Raw genomic sequence first — 21,298 nt, forward strand, 5'->3', positions numbered from 1 at the left:
ATATAATGCAGAACTAACTAATCTAATCTAATAACTATAGCTAATAAGTAATATAAAAGAAAAAAAAAACAAACAAAAGAGAAGGAAAAAAAAAAGTGGGCTGTTTATAATATCTCACAAAAATAAGTATTCATCAATGCCGTCACTTCCGGTCCTCTCAAAATACATAAGCTAAAAGCTGGGAAATCAAATGTACTTGGCAAAGGGTCATATTACATCATATGAAAATGTTGAATAAATGGTCTCCATAACTTTTCAAATTTAATAGAAGTCTCAAAAGTACCACTTCTAATTTTTTCTAAATTTAAACATAACATAGTTTGGGAGAACCAATTAAATACAGTGGGAGGATCAATTTCTTTCCAATTCAACAATATAGATCTTCTAGCCATCAAAGTTAGAAATGCAATCATTCGACGGGCTGAAGAAGATAAATGCTGTGAATCTAACATTGGTAAGCCAAAAATTGCGGTAATAGGATGAGGTTGTAAATCAATATTCAAAACCGCAGATATAATATCAAAAATATCTTTCCAATATTTCTCCAAAAATGAACACGACCAAAACATGTGAGTTAAAGACGCAATTTCAGAATGACATCTATCACAAATAGGACTTATATGAGAGTAAAAATGAGCTAATTTATCCTTGGACATATGGGCCCTATGTACAACCTTAAATTGTATTAGTGAATGTTTGGCACATAACGATGATGTATTAACTAATTGAAGAATTCTATCCCAATTCTCACTAGAAATACTAAAACTAAGCTCTCTTTCCCAATCCTGTTTAGTCTTATAAAGGGACTCTGAATGTATCTTCATAATTATATTATAAAGTTTTGAAATAAGCCCTTTTTGAAAAGGGTCTAATTCAAATAAACTCTCCAAAGTATCTGAAGGCACAAAATTTGGAAACGTAGAGAGTACAGAACTTAAAAAATGTCTAATCTGTAAATATCTAAAAAAATGAAATCTCGGCAAGTTATATCTGTTGGATAATTGTTCAAAAGACATGAAACAATTATCTAAAAATAAATCAGAAAATCTTAGTAATCCCTTAGTTTTCCAAGCTGAATAAGCTTGATCTATAATGGAAGGGTGAAAAAAACAATTAGATACAATAGGACTATTTAAAACGAATTGAGTCAACCCAAAAAATCTCCGAAATTGAAACCATATACGCAATGTATGTTTAACTATCGGGTTGTCAATTCGTTTCGGCAATTTAGAAAGAGCAAAAGGGAGAGAAGTCCCTAAAATAGAACCCAAAGCATAAGCTGATACCGATTTAGTTTCTAAACTCACCCAACAAGGGCCAAAAGATCCACCCCCATCTTTCAACCAGCATAACAAATATCTAATATTAGCTGCCCAATAGTAAAATCTGAAATTAGGTAATGCTAACCCGCCTTCCTTTTTAGTCTTCTGTAAATATGTTTTACCTAACCTGGGATTTTTATACTGCCATATATATGAAGAAATTTTAGAGTCAACATTAGTAAAAAAAGATTTCGGGATAAAAATTGGTATCGCTTGAAAAATATATAAAAACTTAGGTAAAATAACCATCTTAATAGCATTAATCCTGCCTATTAGAGATAGAGACAAAGGTGACCACCTAGTAAACAAACCTTTAATCTGATCAATTAAGGGTAAAAAATTAAATCCAAACAAATCTTTATGGTTCTTTGTGATTTTGATCCCTAAATAAGTAAAAGAGTCATTAACTAATTTAAAGGGTAAATTTCCATAAATTGGGACCCGTTTATTTAATGGAAACAATTCACTTTTATTAAGATTTAACTTATACCCAGAAAAATCACTAAATTGAGCCAATAATGATAAAACTGCTGGAATGGATTTCTCCGGGTTAGAAATGAATAGTAATAAATCATCTGCATACAAAGATAACTTATGAATATCTGTCCCACGATTAATACCCAAAATATCCTGTGATTGTCTGATGGCAATTGCCAAAGGTTCTAAGGCAATGTTAAATAGTAATGGACTAAGAGGACATCCCTGTCTAGTGCCCTGAAATAGGCGAAAAAAGGGAGATCTTTGATTATTGGTAACCACTGAGGCTACTGGAGTATGATAAATCAATTTAATCCATGATATAAATATCGGACTAAAATTAAACTTCTCCAACACATTAAATAAGTAAGGCCATTCAACTCTGTCAAATGCTTTCTCTAATGAAATCACGCATTCTGAAGTATCATGTGAGGGAGTATAAACAATATTCAACAATCTCCTAATGTTAAAAAAAGAATAACGATTTTTAATAAAGCCAGTTTGATCATCTGAAATAATTTTGGGTAATACCTTCTCCAATCTAGATGCCAGTAACTTAGAAAAAATCTTGGAGTCTACATTCAATAAAGATATAGGTCTATAAGAAGCACAATTAGTAGGGTCTTTATCTTTCTTCAATATTAGAGAAATGGAAGCTCTATAAAAAGATTGTGGCAAATTCCCTAATCTAATGGCCTCCTCAAAAACCTTACCTAACCAAGGGGAAAGAGTAGCGGAAAAAAATTTAAAAAATTCAACTGTATAACCATCTGGACCCGGTGCTTTCCCAGAATTCATTGAGGAAATAGCCCCTTTAATTTCTACATCCGTAATAGGAGTATCCAATATCAAAAGATCATCAGATGATAACCTTGGAAAATTTAATTTCCCCAGAAAATCAGACATGGTATTATAATCTTGAGGAAATTCAGATTGATACAGGGAGGTATAGAAATCTTGAAATGCCTTATTTATCTCATCATGATTAACTGTCAGATTCCCATTCTGCTGACCAATCTTAGTGATTTGACGTTTAACCAGAGCATTCTTCAATTGACTAGCTAACAGTTTACCAGATTTATCACTATGTATATAAAAATCAGATTTAGTTTTCATTAATTGATTTTCAATCGAGGATGTAAGTAATAAACTATGTTCCATTTGAAGTTCAACCCTTTGTTTGTAAAGCTCCTTACTAGGAGCAATCGAATATTTCTTATCAATCTCTTTAATTTTATCAACCAATAAAAGAGTTTCCATCTTGATACGTTTCCTCAAACCAACAGAATAAGAAATAATCTGTCCACGTATATAAGCTTTAAAAGTGTCCCAAAGTGTTCCGTAGGAAATATCATCCGTAGAATTAGTTGAGAAGAAGAAGTCGATCTGCTCCTCCATAAATTTAATAAAGTCAGAGTCTTGCAACAAGGTAGAGTCAAATCGCCATTGTCTAGCATTAAAAGCTGTATCCGTAAATTTCATAGAAAGTAATAACGGAGCGTGATCAGAGATAGCTATAATATCATAGTTACAACCGATTACCAATGGAATAAAACAAGAGTCTACAAAAAAATAATCAATTCTTGAATAAGAGTGATGAACATGTGAGAAAAAAGAAAACTCTTTGTCATTAGAATGCCGAAATCTCCAAACATCAAAAACTCCATTGTCAGTCAAAAAGGAGTTAATACAAGTGGCCGACTTATTAGGTAAAGTCTGAATAGATAAAGATTTATCCATCAGAGGATTTAAACAACAATTAAAGTCACCACCCATTATTAACTTATATTCGTTTAGATTGGGTAAAGAAGTAAATAAAGACTTAAAAAAGTCAGGACAATCCACATTTGGAGCATAAACATTAACCAAAGCAACCTTTTTATTACAAAGTAAACCCGTAATTAACAAAAATCTGCCATTGGGATCCGAAAAAATATCATGTTGAAGAAATGAAATAGAGGAGTCAATAAAAATTGAAACTCCTTTTACTTTAGCATTCGAATTTGCATGATACTGTTGACCCCGCCAAAATCTAAAAAAACGAAATTTGTCCTCCCTCCTCACATGAGTTTCTTGTACAAAAATGATATGAGCATTAAGTCTTTGGAATACTTTGAAAATCTTCTTTCGTTTAATTGGATGATTTAAACCATTAGTATTCCAAGACACAAAATTAATGGTCTGAGCCATAATTCTATAATCAACCCTTTGGTATAGAAAGGGTTAACCAACTTATAAACTCATGCACCCGGAAGAGGAACAAAAGTAGTGAGAAGACCCGGAAGTGACGACAACACAGACATATTTGAAGTTCAAAAACAGCCCGAATAAAAAAAACTGACACAAACTTGTACAAAAAAAATAGAATTAGAAAACAGACCATCCCCCCACCCCCCGAGAAAAAGAGAAAAAGCCAAAATATGACTTAAAAAGAGAAAAAGTAAGACTAATCCTACCCCAATGTCAGCTGAAGAACACTCCATATAAAAAGGATATATATAAAAGAATCACCCCGACTTTAAAAATAAAATCGCTATAATAAAAACCATATTTCTAAGTATAGTTAGTTGTAAAAAGAATAAAAATATAATCACTAAAAACTATTATAACTCGGGCTCTGGCCCAGACAAAACAAAAAATATTTAAGCTGAGATAAGCGATACCATTGTCTGGGAGAAACACGAAAAATATAAACATAATGCCATCTTAAGCAAAACCAAAAATCTTTTCCAAAAAACCACCATCTTAATCAAGGAAAAATTTACCTTCAAAGAATTAAAAATATACCTTCGAAGGAACAAAGTTAATAGACAAGTATGTAGTTAAATGATTAAAGTGTATAAGGCAAAAACAATTAACATGACGCAAACACACTTTAACTTGAGTATAAAGTGTAGGATGAACCTACACCAATAACCAGATTATAATTCTGGTTTAAGAGATCGAGAACCATCTTATACGATCAGAATCATTCATTTATTAAAGACTGGTGTCTGTAACAGTAGGGAAGTTCTCCTCCAGATATTTTCTCACTTCTGAAGTTGAAAGGAAAACTTGTCGTGGAGCATTCGACGGAGAAATTCGAAGCTTCGCAGGGTATAGAAGCGCAGGTTTCAGATTTTTCTCATAACATTCAGCCATCAATGGTTTAAAAAGAAGCCTTCTTTTTAAAAGATCTGAACTAAAATCTTCGATCAGGCGGAAGGAAAAATCTTTGATTTTAATCATTCCTAGTCGACGAGCTGCTCTTATAACTTGTTCTTTGTCATGTACATAATGGAACCGGACAATTATCACCGAAGGTTTGTCTGTAGCACTCGGTGATCGACGCCGAATTCTATGTGCCCGATCCAATAAAGGAGGGTTATTCGGGAAAATTGTCGGAAACGCTTCTTTTAAAAGTTGAGCAAAATATTTCGAAGGGTCATCTTTTTCTATGCCGTCTGGAAGACCAAGTATACGTACGTTCTGTCTTCTGGAGCGATTCTCAAAATCGTTCCCTCTTGGCTTTAAGGGCTTCCATCAGCTTAATGGTCGAAATTAAATCCTGTTGCAGTTTTCCAATAGTCAAATCTCGCTTCCGAGCTTCTTCTTGCAGAGACGCAATAAGAGTTTGTTGCTGTTTAATTACTAAATCCGTCTTAACCATGTACTCTTGAAAAGCCTTTATATCTTCTTTAAAAAATTGTTGTAGTTCAGCAAATTTTTGATTCAAAACCTCCATAAACAATTCAAAAGTTAATGGTGTTTGTTGTGTCGGAGCCTGCTTTTTTCCGTTACCGTTCGGATTACGTCCGGGATCCCGTCCCTTAGACCTGAGAGACTTTTCTGTTTGCATATCATCAAAAGTTCACAACAAACGCTTAGCAGTAAATCCAAAAAAAAAGAATAAAGAAACTTTCGGTATAGGTAAAAATACGCTGAATAAGGGTGATCAAAGGTTAAAAAAAGTAAAAGTTATGGAGCGAATCCAAAACGGTACTCACTCCATGAGCGTCTCCAGCTGACCCCCTAACGTTCCAACCATCACAGAAATCAGTTTGATTTCCTGAGGCATTTAAAACATTTTCAGGTTTTATTTCAGTATTCACAATATTTTGCTTTGCATTGTAAAGCACTCACAATGTTAGAGTGACATATTGGGATTTTTAGTGGATGCACCCCTAAGAGTGAAATATGAGTTTCCTATTTTAAATTAAAATGAAAAGCTTAATGAATACCAAGGAGTATAATGGAAACCCGGAGAGAAGGTGTTACAAGCTAATTTGCCTTTGGAGAGGTTACAGCCGGACCATGGCTTGTAATGTTGCTAAAAGGATATCCGTTTATGAGAGCGCATTTAATGAACAGCTGTCTGGTTGATCCAGAATTTATAGAATTGTCTTATCAAGATGAGAAAAAACATAGTAAGGTTACAGTTGTAGCTCTTAAAATTAATGGTTAATACTTAACAATTTGGGTCCAAGTAAGTTTTTGTGTCTTATACGGAATTTAAGTATTAGCAAGGGAGCTGTGTGGGATGCCATGAGAAAAGAATCTTGTGTAAGAAAAGTATACCAGCAAAGAAGGTTGAGCAAAGAAATCTCTAATGAATTTTGAGAATGGATTTGTATATCTTCTATCACAAACAAGAGAAAATCTGCAGATGCTGGAGATCCGAGTAGCACATAAAAAATGTTGGAGGAACTCAGCAGTCCAGGAAGCATCTAGAAAGAGTACAATCAATATTTTGGGCTGAAACGTTGACTGTACTCTTTTCCTAGATGCTGCTTGGCCTGCTGAGTTTCTCCTGCATTTTGTGCGTGTTGCTTGGTTTCTTCTATAGTCAGTCTATCTGGAAGAATTCCTTGGTGCATTTACCTTATTGAAAATTGAAAGGCTTACAATACATTATAATAGGTGGATGAGAGGTAAAGGTCTTCTCTATAGCTAGCTGCAAATTTTGCACTTTGAATAGTTTCAGTTTATGTACAGTATAGTATATGTATTTCAGTATCACTAAGGTGATTAAGTCTTATGGTATTGTGCTGCCGTAAAATTACTTGGTTCTGATTATTGTTAATTATTTTGAAATAGATTATTAATGGAATAATAAATAAGTGCAGTGATTGTCCATTCCATCTTTCAAGTTTGCTCCAGGGTCAAAATAATCATAATGGGTCATCCAATAATTTTTATTTCCATTCTTTTTATATTCATGATTAAATGTAGCTGATACAATGACATCTTTAGTCACTAAAATATCAAGAGAGCAAACCACAATGGCATAATGTGTTTGGTATCCTTAAAGAGGAAAAAAGCCATAGGATGAATTACAAGGACTTTAATTTGTTAGCAGATGCTTTACTATATACGCAGTGTAAACTGCAATCTTGGTGCTCGTGATTTCCCTTTTAAAGAATGCAATATAACTGACTTTGTCCAATGTCCAAAATATTTAATTCTCTTATGGATTTCTCCAAATTTTCAATTACCCATCCAGCAATAGTACAGATCGTTGATGTTTGAGAGCAATAACAAGCTATTTAGATTTTACTTTTTGACAAAGCATATTCTGTTCTAGGTTACAATTTTTTTTTGTAATATTTTGATATTTGTCTTTCAGCAAAACTTTCAAATTTTCAGTGATAACGATGCAAAGTTTGTCTTAAAAGTTACACAGAGTCTCACAGATGCATTAATGGAATATCGGCGAAAGACAATAAATACTATTGTAAGTATTTTAAATTATTTTGAGTGAATTTCTCCTTCTGTTGAATTTAAATAACTACTTGCACAACAAAAGCTCAGGAAAGATAATCCCTTGAGGTGATAGGCTTTAAAAAGCTCTAAATTGCCATTTATGTTTAACTTTGAATATAAAGAAATAGATCAATTCTTAACATTGTACAACAGCAACATGAACAGCACTTGCAATTTATTTTATGGATGATGTAGGATTGTGTCCCAAATGGACTTGATAGTCACACACAAGTATAGGAGCAGGCTGAATGGAATGAAGGTAGCAACTTAATGTGGTCATCAGATTCCTTCAGAATAATTTATAATGGAGAAATCTATTAGATCTAGGTAGAGCAGCCCTTCAGTTCAAAGTTCAAAATAATTTTATTATCAAAGTACACATATGTCACCATATACAACACTGTGATTCATTTCCTTGCAGGCAATCACAGTAAGTGGCATTTTGGACTTATTCAAATTCTGAGAAATGAAATTTCTTGAAACTCTGTTTTGTTCATGTTATAACCTTTATTTTTAGCTGTGGAATGAAGACCAGATCTTGGCATTGATCAATCATTAAGAGAACTTTTATATTTTAAGGCATTTTTGCAGAGTTTTCATCACATCATCGAAATACTGAATTTAATTTGAAATGAAATGACAAAGATTTCAAAGTCAATCCTGCAAATAAAAACCATGTCTTTTAATAAATTTGTTTTAACTCATTTTTAAGTGCATTCAGAATATATTTTGGAGACACATTTTCTTAAGGTGTGTCAATATTTTTCTTGGCTAAACAATGAAACATCTGTATACTAATTAGACTATTGGATTTTACCCTTTTTTGACAGAATGCTGATTTTGGCATCAAAGCACTTGACTCCAGCAAAAGAGTTCAGACCAAAATTACTAAACAAGATTTTATTTCCCATCAATATATGCACTGTGATGGGAATGACAAAATGCTTTTGACATTGGAAAACCATGGTTTTAATTCAACATTAACTCTAACAAAACACTTGTCCAACTAAAAGAAGCAACACTTATAAAGACATCCTTACAGATTGCACTATTTATCGAAATTCCATAAGAGATGAAATTTTAAGGCAAGCGGCTAGGTAACATTGTTAAAAACATCCACGTGAAACATGAATGTAGGCAGCCTAGCTAAACCAGGCTTTGACGAGTCTTATAAAAAAAAACAAAAGTCTTTACAAAACATCTGCCTAATCCTCCCCAACCCTGGAATAAGCAGCTATTCAAATTTCAAACAGATTATGGAGATCGTTATTTTTTAAATGTCCATAGATAGAACACTTTTTTAACACTGACTAAACATTTACTCAATCCCTTATTTTTATCTGTAAGACTTACAAAACATTCACAGAACTCACAACTCTGAAAAAAGCAAACCTTGAAATTTAAAGTACTTTCTTACTGTCTTCATTAGTCCAATATTCAAATTTCCATGAAAGAGCGCACCTTTTCCCACATATTCACAGGAAGCATCATATGTCTTTTAGTAATTGGTTGGGTTTGTGGGACAAGGCACAGTAGTACTTGTGGCAAATCCCAGATAAAGTCCTCTTCTCATAGGCCAAAAGAAGTGATTTTGTCCCAAGTCAGCTCATTGTTTTGACAAGGCAACAACTTTCTGCATTACATCCTGAATGATGCCAAAATACACATCCTGGTTATATTGGATGACACACCATTGTCCTATTAAGTTGATCTGTGATTTCTGAAAATGTTACTAAGGCTGTCAGCTTCTGGGAGCGGCTGTTGTATCTTGTACTTCTCAGTCTTTCTCAAAGCGTCAAATTTCACATTGGCTTCAGTCAGATCATGGTATACTTTAGCTCTGTTTGGTCTCACTTCTTTCCGGCTTCTCCTATGAGGCATTTCATGGTGTGCGTTAGGCCTGTCAGAATGCATATGTGAGCCTCAGGAAGATAAAGGTCATTCTGTTCTTGTTGCTATAAGGTTTTCCACTGGAGATTCTGGTAGGGTATTCCCTGCTATAAAACTTCTGTACCGCCTGTCTTTTCTTATCAGTGGCCCTTTTGTTTCTTTGATTACTGACAAATCTCACTAATTCTTTGATTACCGACATCTCTTTAATCGCTGTTCACGCTTGAGTAATTCTGAGATGATAGTGAGCTTTCCTGTCTCCCTTTTTTTTTGTATTTCTGTCTTTCTCTTTCAAGGTGTTGCTGATATTTCACTGGGCCTTCTTTGTGTCTCCGTATTTTCTGATTGGTCTGCTAATGATTTTGGGGCCATGTTGACAACTTCAAACAAAAATCACTTAAGTTTATTTTAGGGTGTGCTCAACCATATTACTCAAGTGGAAAATTATTGAATTTAATTACAATCACTGTAATTTTAAATTATATTTACATCTGATAATTATACTTTAATAGAAGTAAAGTTATAAAAAAGTTGATAAAAGAAGTAAAGTTGATAAGCTGTCTGTACCACCACTGTTCTTTACAATCACAGCCAGTTGTGTGATTGTATCATTTTTTAAAGAAAAAGTTGGCTAAGTCTCACACCTGCTAACTCGACTGGATAGCTAGTTTGTAATTGTAACTTAAGTATACAGAAATAAAGTGAAGTTATTTATTTTTCAGTTAAAACACTCAAATACTAACTCGTTTGGTAATGACACATAATAAAACATACTCTCAGATCAGGAGGTATAATTCGTTAAATTACTCACATTTCTAAACATCAAAATGTCAGTCTTCTGCCATGACAGCCCCATGCTCCCCTGTTATTTCTCATTTCCATGGCAACCACATAAGCAGTTGTCTGATAAAACTTGACTGGTTTCTAAAATGTTTTGTGTGTTGGTAATGACAGTGTTCGGGACAGCGGTTCTTTGTCATAAAGTGTACAAATTGTATTAAAAATGTAACCCACATGAATTTAACATGTTTTAAAAATTCTTGTGAGAAAATACAAACTATAAGCTTCATGAATTTAATACTTATTATTACTTCATTTTGAACACAAAGTTATAGAATCTGGGTAGGGGACAAGCCCAAAAATAATGTAATTCTGGCACATTCAAATTTTTAACTCAAAAAATTAAGAAAATGTTATTTATGAAGCATACTGAAAAAATGTTTAGTGTTACTATTACCTAACATATAAAGCTACAGGACTTGCTTTTGTGAAAACTTTTTTTCTTAAAAATTTACCCAAATTAAACAATCACCCAAATACAAGAAACACAATAGAAACAATGAAAAGCTACACCCAACAAGGTGGACAACACTAATGTGATTTAAAAAAAAAATTGCTAATACAAAAAGGACAAAAACTAATAACAATAATAATAAATAAGCAATACATATCAATAACATGAGATGAAGAGTTCTTTAAAAGTGAGTCCACTTCAGCAACGGGACGAATGAAGTTGAGTGAAGTTATCCTCTGGTTCAAGAGCCTGTTGTTTGAAGGGTAATAACTGTTCCTGAACCTGGTGGTGTGTGTCCTGAAGCACAGCAGCCAGAAGAATGCATGATCTAGAGATGGTGGGAGTCCCTGGTGATGGATGCTGCTTTCCTGCAACAGTGCTTTGTGTAGACGTGCTCAGTGGTGAGCAGGGCTTTACCCATGATGGATTGGGCCATATCCACTACTTTTTGTAGGCTGTAATACAATAGTCAATATAATCTCCACGAGATATCCATAAAGGTTTGTCAGTTTTAGATGACATGCTAAATCTATGCAAATTTTTAAAACAGTAGAGGCATTGCCATGCTTTCTTCATAATGGCACTTGTGTGCTAGGTCCAGGACAGATATTCTGAAAAGATTACACCAAGGACTTTGATGTTGCTGACCCTCTCCACGCCTAATCCCCCCATGAGAACTGGATTATGGATTTCCAGTTTCCTCTTCCAGGTCATAAATCTTCTCCTTGATCTTTGGTTTTTCAAATTATTCCCTTAACAAAACCTTATCCAAATGAAAATAAAGTTTTAGCAAATGAAAAATGTTGTGGACATCCAGACTAGAGTGAATGTAGGGCTGTTCAGGGATAGGAAAGAAAACATTACCCAGGAGTCGGAGGAAGTAGGGGAGGTTCTAATGAATACTTTGCTTCAGTATACACTACAGGGAGGGAACTTGACATTTTTGACAACAGCGTAAAATAGGCTTAAGTGCTGGAATTTACCAATGTTAAGATAGAGGATCTGCAGGAATTTTTGAAAAACATTACAAAATATTAGTGCTGCTGCCGCAAAACAACAAATTTACCAACATACGCTTGTGATCTGTAGAAGTTTGCAAGAGTGTTTGGTCACATACCAAGTAGCCTCAAATTCCGAAAGAACTGTCATGTTGCCTTTGTATTTGCATGAGTATGTTGGACCCAGGATAGATCTTCACAGATGCTGACACCCAGAAACTTGAAACTTCTCACCTGCTCCACTGCTGATAATTTGATGCAAATTATTGGAGAAGTCTTAGGGACAGGATTTACAAGCATTTGGAGAAGCAGTCTGATTAGAGATAGTCAGCATGGTGTTGTGAGGGGCAGGTCATACCTTAAGAGCCTGATTAATTTCTTTTGAGGATGTGACAAAGCATATTGAAGGTAGAGCAGTGGATCTGGTGTACATGGACTTTACTAAGGTGTTTGATAAGGCTCCCAGTGTTACACTTATTCAGAAAGTCAGGAGGCATTGGATATAGAGAAACATGAAATATGGCTGTATGGTTGCAGAATTGGCTTATGCGTAGAAGGTGAGGGTAGTTGTAGATGAAGCACATTCTGCCTGGAGGTCAGTGACCTGTAGTGTTCTGCAGGGGTCTGCTAGTTTTATCAATTAATTGGATGAGGAATTGGAAGGATGGGTTTGTAAGTTTGCAGACGACATGAAGATTAGTGGAGTTATGGATAGTGGAGGTAATTGTAGGACATTGACTGGATGCAGAGCTGTGCTGGGAACGGGTGTTAAACCTGAAAAAGTGTGAAATGATTCACCTTGGAAATTTGAATTTGAAGGCAGAATGCAGGGATTTTAGATCAGTACTTGGAGATATGATGTGGTGGCCATTACAGAGACTTGGATGGCTCAGGAACAGGGTGGTTTACTTCAAGTGCTGGGTTTTAGATGTTTCAGAAAGGACAGGGAGGGAGGCAAAAGAGGTGAGGGCATGGCACTGTTGATCAGAGATAGTGTCACGGCTGCAGAAATGGTGGACGCCATGGAGAGATTGTTCATGGAGTCTGTGGGTGGAGGTTAGGAACAGGAAGGGGTCAATAACTTTACTGGATGTTTTTCATAGGCCGCCTAGTAGTAACAGGGATATCGAGGAGCAGAAAGGGAAACAGATCCTGGAAAGGTGTAATAATAAGAGTTGTCGTGATGGGTGATTTTAATTTCCCAAATATCGATTGGCATCTCCCTGGAGCGAGGGGTTTAGGTGGGGTGGAGTTAGTTAGGTGTGTTCAGGAAGGTTTCTTGACACAGTATGTAGATAAGCCTACAAGAGGAGAGGCTGTACTTGATTTGGTATTGGGAAATGAACCTGGTCAGGTGTCAGATCTCTCAGTGGGAGAGCATTTTGGAGATAGTGATCATAATTCTATCATTGGAGAGGGATAGGAACAGACAAGGTAGAAAAGTGCTTAATTGGAGTAAGAGGAATTATGAGACTATCAGGCATGAAATTGGAGGCTTACATTGGAAACATATTCTCAGGGAAAGGTACGGAAGAAATGTGGCAAATATTCAGGGGATATTTGTGTAGAGCTCTATATAGGTACGTTCCAATGAAGATTGGGAAGTTATGGTAAGGTACAGGAACTATGGTGTACAAAGGTACATGGTGTATAAATCTAGTCAAGAAGAAAAGAAAAGCGTACAAAAGGTTCAGAGAGCTAGGTAATGTTAGAGATCTAGAAGATTATAAGACTACTAGGAAGAAGCTTAAAAAGGAATTTAGGAGAGCCAGAAGGGGCCATGAGAAGGCCTTGGCAGGCAGAATTAAGGAAAATCTCAAGGTATTCTACAAGTATGTGAAGAGCAAGAAGACGTGAAAGAATAGGACCTTTCAAATGTGATAATGGTAAAGTGTGTATGGAACCAGAGGAAATAGCAGAGGTACTTGATGAATACTTAAGTATTCACTATGGAAAAGGATCTTAGTGATTATAGTGATGACTTGCAGCAGACTGAAAAGCTTGAGCATGTAGATATTAAAGGGGATGTGCTGGAGCTTTTGGAAAGCATCAAGTTGGATAAGTTTCTGGGACCGGATGAAATGTACCCAGGCTACTGTGGGAGGCGAGGGAAGAGATTACTGATCCTCTGGCAATGATCCTTGCATCATCAATGGGTACGGGAGAGGTTCCAGAGGATTGGAGGGTTGCGGATGTTGTTCCTTTATTCAAGAAAGGGAGTAGAGATAGCCCAGGAAATTATAAACCAGTGAGTCTTACTTCAGTGTTTGGTAAGTTGATGGAGAAGATCTTGAGAGGCAGGATTTATGAACATTTGGAGAGGTATAATATGATTAGGAGTAGTCAGCATGTCTTTGTAAAGGGCAGGTCATGCCTTACAAGCTTGATTGAATTTTTTGAGGATGTGACTAAACACATTGATGAAGGAAGAGCAGTAGATGTAGTGTATATGGATTTCAGCAAGGCATTTGACAAGATAGCCCATGCAAGGCTTATTGAGAAAGTAAGGAGGCATGGGATCCAAGGCGTTATCACTTTGTGGATCTAGAACTGGCTTGCCCACAGAAGGCAAAGAGTGGTTGTAGACAGGTCATATTCTGCTTGGAGGTCAGTGACAAATGTGTGCCTCAGGGATCTGTTCTGGGAACCTTACTCTTCGTGATTTTTATAGCTGACCTGGATAAGGAAGTGGAGGGATGGGCTAGTAAGTTTGCTGATGACACAAAGGTTGGAGGTGTTGTGGATAGTGTGGAGAGCTGTCAGAGGTTACAGTAGCGGGACATTGATAGGATGCAAAGCTGGACTGAGAAGTGGAAGATCGAGTTCAACCCAGGTAAGTGTGAAGTGGTTCATTTTGGTAGGTCAAATATGATGGCAGAATGTAGTATTAATGGTAAGGCTCTTAGCAGTATGGAGGATCAGAGGGATCTTGGGGTCCAAGTCTATAGGACGCTCAAAGCAGCTGCGCAGGTTGACTCTGGTTAAGAAGACGTATGCTGTATCGGCCTTCATCAATTGTGGAATTGAATTTAGGAGCTGAGAGGTAATGTTGCAGCTATATAGGACCCTGGTAAGACCCCACTTGGAATACTGTGTTCAGTTCTGGTTGCCTCATTACAGGAAGGATGTGAAAGCCATAGAAAGGGTGCAGAGGAGATTTACAAGAATGTTGCCTGGATTGGGGAGCATGTCTTATGAGAATAGGTTGAGTGAACTCGGCCTTTTCTCCTTGGAGCGAAGGAGGATGAGAGGTGACCTGATAGAGGTGTGTAAGATGATGAGAGTCATTGATCGTGTGGATAGAGGCTTTTTCCCAGGGCTGAAATGGCTGCAACAAGAGGACACAGGTTAAGTTAGATACGGCCCTAGTGGCTAAAGGAATCAGGGGGTATGGGGAGAAAGCAGAACAGGGTTCTGAGTTGGATGATCAGCCATGATCATACTGAATGGTGCTGCAGGCTTGAAGGGCCAAATGGCCTACTCCTCTACCCATTTTCTGTGTTTAAGGTGCTGGGGAGTAGGTACAGAGATGTCAGGGTATGCTTTTTACTCAGAGTGGTGAGTGCATGGAATGGGCTGCTGGCAATGGTGGTGGAGGCAGACACGATAGGGTCTTTTAAGAGGCTTTTAGTTAGGTACATGGAGCTTAGTAAAATAGAGGGCTATAGGTAAGCCTAGGTAACTTCTAAGTTAGGCCAAGTTCGGCACAACTTTGTGGACCAAGGGCCTGTATTGTGCTGTAGGTTTTCTATGTTTTTATTCTGCGGAGGCATTAATGATGACCTTTCAAGAATTGATAGATTCTGGCATTGTACCAGATGACTGGAAAATTGCAAATGTTACATCGCTATCTAAGAAGAGTGGGGGCAGCAGAAAGGCAACTGTAGACCTGTAAGCCTGACATCAGTAGTTGGGAAATTGTTAGAATCAATTGTTAGGGATGAGATTAAGGCGTACCTAGAGGCACGTGACCAGATAGGCCAAAGCCAGCATGGTTTCTTAAGAGGAAGATCCTGCCTGACAAACCTACTGCAATTCTTTGAGGAAATTACAAGCAGGGTAGACAAAGATTAGACGTGGTGTACTTAGATTTTTAGAAACCCTTTGACAAGGTGCCATACATGAGACTGCTTAGCAAGATAAGAGCCCATGGAATTACAGGGAAGTTACTAGCATGGGTGGAACATTGGCTGGTCGACAGAAAACAATGTGGGAATAAAGGGATCCTATTCTGGCTGGCTGCCAGTTACCAGTGGAGTTCCACGGGGGTCGGTGTTGGGACCGTTACCTTTTACAATGTATGTCAGTGATTTGGACTAGGGAATTATGGCTAAACTTGCCGATGATACAAAGATAGGTGGAGGAGCAAGTAGTGTTGAGGAAACAGAGCCTGCAGAGAGACTTAGTTTAGGGGAATGGACAAAGAAGTGGCAAATGAAATACAGTGTTGGAAAGTGTATGGTCATGCACTTTGGTTGGAGAAATAAACGGGCAGACTATTATTTAGATGGGTAGAGAATTCAAAATGCAGAGATGCAAAGAGACTTGGGAGTCTTTGTGCAAGATACCCTTTAGGTTAACCTGCAGGCTGAGTCAATGGTGAAGAAGGCAAAAGCAATGTTGGCATTCATTTCTAGAGGTATAGAATATAAGAGTTGGGATGTTGAGGCTCTATAAGGCACTTGTAGGGCTACACTTGGAGTATTGTGTGCAGTTTTGGGCTCCTTATTTTAGAAAGGATATACAAGGATATACTGACATTGGAGAGGGTTCAGAGAAGATTCACGAAATGATTCCAGGAATGAGAGGGTTACCATATGAGGAACGTCTGGCAGCTCTTGGGCTGTATTCCCTGGAATTCAGGAGAATGGGGGGGGGGGGGGAAATCTCATAGAAACATTCCAAATGTTAAAAGGCCTGAACAGATTAGTTATGGCAAGGTTATTTCCCATGGTAGGGGATTCTCGGACAAGAGGGCACGACTTCAGGATTGAAGGACGTCCTTTTAGAACTGAGATACAGAGAAATTAGAGGGTGGTAAATCTGTGGAATTTATTGCCACAAGCAACTGTGGGGACCAAGTCATTGGGTATATTTAAGGCCGAGGTAGATAGGTTCTTGATCAGCCAGGGCATCAAAGGGTATGGGGTGAAAGCAGGGGAGTGGGGATGACTGGATGAAGTGGATCAGCCCATGATTGAATGGTGGAACAGATTTGATGGGCTGAATGGCCTACTTCTGCTCCTATATCTTATGGTCTGTACCAGCCTCTCAGGAAGAGAGCCCAGAGCCTTTCTCCCTTGAGTAAAATGTTTTTTCTTAAGTGCCTCTCCAATCCTTCTACCAAAGCTAAGGCCAATGTTTTTGCGAGCATGTCTTAAGATGATAGGTTGAGTGACATGACTTGATGTACAAGATGCTATGAAGCATAGATCGATTGGGTAGCCAGTTTCCCAGAGTGGAAATGGCTAATCTGAGGGGGCATAATTTTAAGGTGGAGTAAAATATAGGGGGTATATAAGGTAGGTATTTACATAGTAGTAGTGAGTGATCAGAATACACTGCCGAAGGTGACCTGATAGATGTGTTTAAGATGATGAGAGGCATTGATCATGTGGATAGTCAGAGGCTTTTTCCCAGAGCTGAGAGGGCAGTTTTAAGGTGCTTGGAAATAGGTACAGAGGAGATGTCGGGTAAGTTTTTTTATGCAGAGTGTTGAGTGCGTGGAATGGGCTACCAGCGATGGTGGTGGAGGCGGATATGATAGGGTCTTTTAAGAGACTCCTGGATAGGTACATGGAGCTTAGAAAAATAGAGTTTTGGCACAGCATTGTGGGCCGAAGGGCCTGTATTGTGCTGTAGGGTTTCTATAATGGATCAAGCTGATGGTGACCTGAGTAGTAGTAAAAGCATATAAATTAATATGCTTAATATAATATTTTTAAGATGACTTTTCCATTGAGTTTAATTGAGGATGCAGTAAGTTTGAGGAATGCTCTGAACAGAAACTGAAATATGGGCCATATTTGGTCAGAGCAAGCTTGGCTTGGCAAGCATGGTATGATCTTCTGGTACCCCACATAAACTCCTGAGAGGAATGAGAAATTATTAAGTTTTTTTTGTAAGTGAATATCATTAAGTACATTCAAGTCACTCAAGTGTACAAATTTTGTTATCTTATGTTAACAGTCCTTGCTGAATTAGAATTTTGTGACTAGTCCTGCTTTTTTATCAGGACCAAGACAGAAGGCCTCCAATGGATGAAGAATTAAGACGACCCACTGTTATGCCAAATGAATATTCTGGATATGAACCATATGCACCAGCATATGATACATGCCAGACATATACTGGTAATTCTACAAATTTCAGAACTAAATATAAAGGTAAATGAAACATAAAATTTGCATTTCTACATAGCTATGGAGCAAATCTTATTGCAACAGAATAATATATATTACAGGAATCATGATAAGGAATTAATAAGAGAAAAATGAAGCTGAGCTATTATTTTGAATGGTGAAGCAGGTACAAGGTAAACAAAATATGCTTTAGCTGTATAGTTTAAAGTGAAGATTAAGGGGATGAAATGAAATAATGTTCTTCGTTTGTCCTGTTTCCTATTTAAGATAATAGGTCTGAAAGTGGGCATGTTAAGTAAAAAAAACTTCAAATATATACAACTTAGTTTACAAAAAGGATGATTAAAAATATTTTGACTAAATGCTAAGGGAATAGCTTTTTTTTAAAAAGAAGTAGGATGTCATAACTGAAAGAAACAGTACAAGAGCTGTTTCCTTGGCTAAACAATTTCATCCATTATACAGTACTGTGCAAAAGTCTTAGACATATGTTTTTAAAAAATCCTTATAGCAAAGGTGCTTTGGTGATCTGGACAGAATTAATGAAATCCTCAATGTTGAGAAGTACAAGCAGATTCATACATATCACCCAATAGCATCAGGAAGGCATCTGATCAGGCCAGACTTCATTTTGCACCAAGACAATGGTCCCGAACACATGGCCTGGGTCATTGAGAACTATTTTCAAAAAAGAACAAGGAATTCTGCAGAAGGTTATATGGAGAGACAGAAGCAAGCAAGACAACCAAAGTCTGAAGAGGAGCTGTGGCAAGTTCTCCAAGAAGCATGGTACAAGCTACCAGCCATTTTTATAAAACTGCACAATAGTGCACCTAAGAGAATTGATGCAGTTTTAAAGGCAAAGGGTGGTCATACAAATAGCAATTTGGTTTAGTTTATTGCTCTTTATGGTAATTTTTGTTTATACTTAGAAACTTCATTTCATTATCTAAGAAAGCATCTTTGCTTTATAGAACCTTTTTACATGTGCCCAAGACTTTTGCACAGTGCTTTATTTGTGTACTATTCAAAATTTGTCATAGTTATTGTGAATGCTATAAACTGAACTAAGGATATTAATGTAACCAAGATTATTGGAATATTTTCTAGTTGGTGGTACCTGGAAGAAAACAGCTGGATTGCATTCTAAACCAAATGTCAAAAAAATAGGTTTTCAGTCAAATCGTAAACTGTTTAAACCAACATCTAATACCGGATCAACAAAATCAAAAAATAATGTTATTCTGACCCCACATCTGCTTAAGGCTATTGATGGCATGGATATTGACAGGGCTACCAAAACACTGACTAAACTATCAAAAACCAACCCGGCACTGAAAGGTAGGATAAAGTACTTTTATATACAAGAATGACTGCATTTAAATACCTTTTTTCTTTAGTCTTAATCCTAATCAGATAATGACTTCAATGGAATTCGTAACTTTTCTGTTCCCGAGTTTCATACTGAGTTGGAGTATATGGTAGCTTAAGTGAGCTATTAGAAGCATGTATTGTTTTATTTCTCTGTACCTAAAAGGAATTTAAGGCTTCAATTCCATTTAACTTGTGTATTAGACTTACTGTAAACTTTAATTTTTCTAAGCAGTGAAGGATCATTTGTTTTACCTATTGGTAACTAACCTCAAAAGTTAAAGGTAATATTTTTGGCTACAAGTATCTAGATCAATCCAGTAAAAACTACATTTTTCCAGTTAATCTGCTTCCAATCTTGTCAGATTTCAACTCCAATAGAAATTTATGCTAAATTAAATCTATATATCAAATATTTTTTCTGGTTCAGAAGCCTGATGGTTGAGGGGTAATAACTGTACTTGAACCTGGTGGTATGGGACTTGCTGATGGTAGCAGCGAGAAGAGAGTATGGCCTGATTGTAGAGGTCCTTAATGATGGATGCTGTTTTCCTGTGACAACACTCCTAGATGTGGGGCTTCACCTGAGATTATGATCCTCTACCTTTAGTAGGCTTTTCCATTCAAGGACAAACTGGCTACTTGTGTCATAAATATTCTGTAGTCTCCAGGTTTTCATGGTACCTGGGGTCAAGGGTTTTGCAGAAGTCCATGTTTCACTATATTCTGGGTCCCATTTTTTAAAAAAAAGTGAGGGACCTCGTAATTACCAATGACTCCTTACTGTTTTCCTCATACATTCAGGGGAGACTTTATTTATTTTTATTTAGCGATACAGTGTGGAATAGGCTCTTCCAACCCTTCAAGTCGCACCACTATCAACCCGACTTAACCCAAGACTAACTACCAATTTACAATGACCAAGTAATCTACTAACCGGTCTTTGGGCTGTGGGTGGAAACTGGAACAGCTAGAGGAAACACACACTTTCCAAAGGGAAGATGTACAAACTCTGAGGAAGCTGGGATTGAACTCCAAACTCAGACACACCAAGCTGTAATAGCAGCACGCTAACTGTGCTATGCTGCTGTGGCACCCAGGAGTGTACCTAATTAAGTGAACACAGGAGTGGAAGCCAGTGTGGTCTTCTGCTGCTGTAGTTCATCTACTTCAAGGTTCAACATGTGTGTTCAGAGAAGCTCCTCTGCACACCATTGTTGTAATGTGTGGTTAGTTAAATTGCAGCCACCTTCCTGTTGGTTTCAACCAGTCTGGCCATTCTCTGACCTTTCTCATTAACAAGGCCTTTTCACCCACAGAACTATCACTCACTGGATATTTTTTGGTTTTTGTACCATTCTTTATAAACTCATGGTCAAAGTGGCTTAGATTACATTTCTTCCTCATTCTGATGTTTGGTCTGAACAACGAATGAACCTCTTCACCATGTCTGCATGTCTTATGTATTAAATTGTTGTCAAATGATAGACTTACTTGATATGTGTATAGGTATACCCAATAAAGTGTCCACTGAGTATAGATATAGCCTTGAATAGCCTAATGTACATGAGCAGAACCCAAATTATAGACACCCTTCAGTATATGAACAAGCTCCTATATTATTAAGTCCAAAAGTCCAGCATTCATTTGTACAAATGTCAGAACTAGTCGTCGTTCTTTCACATCAGTCTTCTATTTTGATGCCATTCATTGCACTGTTGACCTAAAATCCACTTTAGATTATCTGTAAAAACAGAACTCATTCCTTACTTGACCTGTATATAAAAACCAAAACTAGGTAGCCCACTCCTGATGAAGGGTTTCGGCCTGAAACGTCGTCAC

The 21,298-nt window shown here is 36.9% G+C and overlaps 1 protein-coding gene across 3 annotated transcripts in view; it reads left to right on the forward strand.

Moving 5' to 3' along the window:
- The window catches only part of LOC132395635 (uncharacterized), an 86,976-nt gene that overhangs the window by 62,734 nt on the left and 2,944 nt on the right, over positions 1 to 21,298 (forward strand). For all 3 annotated transcript variants that reach the window (XM_059972521.1, XM_059972523.1, XM_059972522.1), the window contains 3 exons: positions 7,405 to 7,512; positions 17,959 to 18,109; positions 19,196 to 19,426. In XM_059972521.1, coding sequence (XP_059828504.1) covers positions 7,405 to 7,512; positions 17,959 to 18,109; positions 19,196 to 19,426 — 490 coding nt within the window. The remainder of the gene's footprint in view (positions 1 to 7,404; positions 7,513 to 17,958; positions 18,110 to 19,195; positions 19,427 to 21,298) is intronic.

This window comes from Hypanus sabinus, chromosome 6 (assembly GCF_030144855.1).
Source record: "Hypanus sabinus isolate sHypSab1 chromosome 6, sHypSab1.hap1, whole genome shotgun sequence".
NCBI classification, from domain to species: domain Eukaryota; kingdom Metazoa; phylum Chordata; class Chondrichthyes; order Myliobatiformes; family Dasyatidae; genus Hypanus; species Hypanus sabinus.